The 1,893-nt window shown below is 37.6% G+C and overlaps 1 protein-coding gene across 2 annotated transcripts in view; it reads left to right on the top strand.

Annotated features, from left to right (window-relative positions):
• Ift80 (intraflagellar transport 80) overlaps positions 1–1,893 on the top strand; it is a 78,002-nt gene that overhangs the window by 18,524 nt on the left and 57,585 nt on the right. For both annotated transcript variants that reach the window (XM_005344094.3, XM_026783188.1), the window contains exon 5: positions 320–388. In XM_005344094.3, the coding sequence (XP_005344151.1) occupies positions 320–388 (69 nt within the window). The remainder of the gene's footprint in view (positions 1–319; positions 389–1,893) is intronic.

Raw genomic sequence — 1,893 nt, 5'->3', positions numbered from 1 at the left:
CCCTGGTGGTCAGCTGCAGTAGACAGGACACTGAGAATACTCTCTTTGGAATATTCTAAGTGGAGATTATAGTGAGAATGGAAGTAGTATTTGAGTAATATATTCCTAAGTTTTAAGGAAAAATAAAATTTGGCTATGGAAGTTAGGTTATGTTGATGAAAGTTTTTTCATGTAATTTTTAAAAAATCTACTGCTAAAACATACCCTTTTACACTTTGAATGAATTGTATCTGAATTTTAAACATTTAGATGTCTACTTACATGTGCAAATGTAAACCTGAGATATTTTCTACAGATAATGTTTTTCCTCCCTTCACAGTTGGAGAAGATGGACAAGTGAAAATCTGGTCAAAGACGGGGATGCTTAGGTCAACATTAGCTCAGCAAGGTATGCTTTACAACTGGTCATTGAATTTCCAAGATTGTACAACACACGTGTCTCAACATTATATATACATATATATATAGTATAGGGCTAGAGAGATGGCTCAGAAGTTAAGAGCATTTACTACTCCTGCAGAAGATCTGGGCTCAATTCCCAGCACCGACATGGCAGCTCACAACTGTCTGTAACTTCAGTTCAAGGGAATCTGATATGCTCTTCTTGACTTCCAAGTGCACTAGATATGCACATGGTTTACATATATACATGTAGGCAAAATATTCATACATAAAAAATGCTAAAGTAAGTAAATCTAAGAAAATACTTTTTCCTTAAAAAAGAATCTACTATAGTGGTTGAAACTGACTTTGGTCACATTCAAAACCTGAATTCTCTTACTTCACTTGGGACTTAGGAACGATTTTTTAAAAAAGATTTACTTATTTGATGTATGTGAATGTTTTACTTACATGTTTGTCTGTGCACCACGTGCATGTCTGGTGCCTCTGGAGGTAAGAGGAGGGCAAGGGTGTCAGATACCCTGGAACCGGAGTTACTTGTGGGTGCTAGGACTTGAATGTGGATCTTCTGCAAGAGCAACAAATACTCATAATGGTTGAGCCATCTCTCCAGTCCCTATACTTTTTTATTATTACATTTATGTATCCATTTATTTGTGGGTTCACATGTCTTCACCCATGTGGGGGTTACAGATCAGTTTGTGGGAGTTAGTTTTCTCATTCACCGTGTAGATTCTAGGGATGGGACTCAGGTCACAGGCTTGGTGGCAGGTATCTTTTCCTGCCAAGTCATCTCATTGACCCTGAACTCTCTTACTTTCTGTGATGCCTGATGGACCATGTTAATATTATTTAAATTAAAATACATTTAAAAAGCCAGGCATGGCGTGGTGGGCATTCTGGAGGCAGAAGGAGGTAGATCTCAAAGGTAGCTCTACATAGTGAGTTCCTGAATAAGCAGAGCTACATTATTGACAAACACTCTTTTTCTTTCTGTTAGTAAATCTATATAAAGGCAATTAATTGTAGGCTACATACTCTTCTTAAATGATTATGAAATATTTAGAGCATCTTATGCATAAGGAAGGTCTGGGTGTCTAGTTAAGACAATTTAGCTGGGTGTAGTGCTGCATGCCTGTAATCCTAACACTTAAGAGACAAAGGCAGGAAGATTGTGAATTTGAGGCCATCTTGAAATATATAGCAAGGATTTGTCTCAAAAATAGCTCATTGGTAGAACACTTACATGGTATGCAGAAGGCCTTGGTTTCAATCCATGGTACTGAAAAGAAAGAATGAACACCACATATGAGAAGATATTAAACATATTCTCTTCATTTAAAAGTCCCAATAGCCAGGCATAGTGGACCATGCTCTTTTTTTTTTTTTAATTTAACTTCTTTCTTGATTCTTTTGGAGTTTCACACCATGCACCCTAATTCCACTTATCTTCAGGTCCCTCATCCTCCCCTCACCCCTGCAGTGTGCCCC

This window comes from Microtus ochrogaster, chromosome 1 (assembly GCF_000317375.1).
Source record: "Microtus ochrogaster isolate Prairie Vole_2 chromosome 1, MicOch1.0, whole genome shotgun sequence".
NCBI classification, from domain to species: domain Eukaryota; kingdom Metazoa; phylum Chordata; class Mammalia; order Rodentia; family Cricetidae; genus Microtus; species Microtus ochrogaster.
The sequence above is the reverse complement of the archived record's forward strand: the minus strand, read 5'-3'. Positions and strand labels throughout refer to the sequence as shown.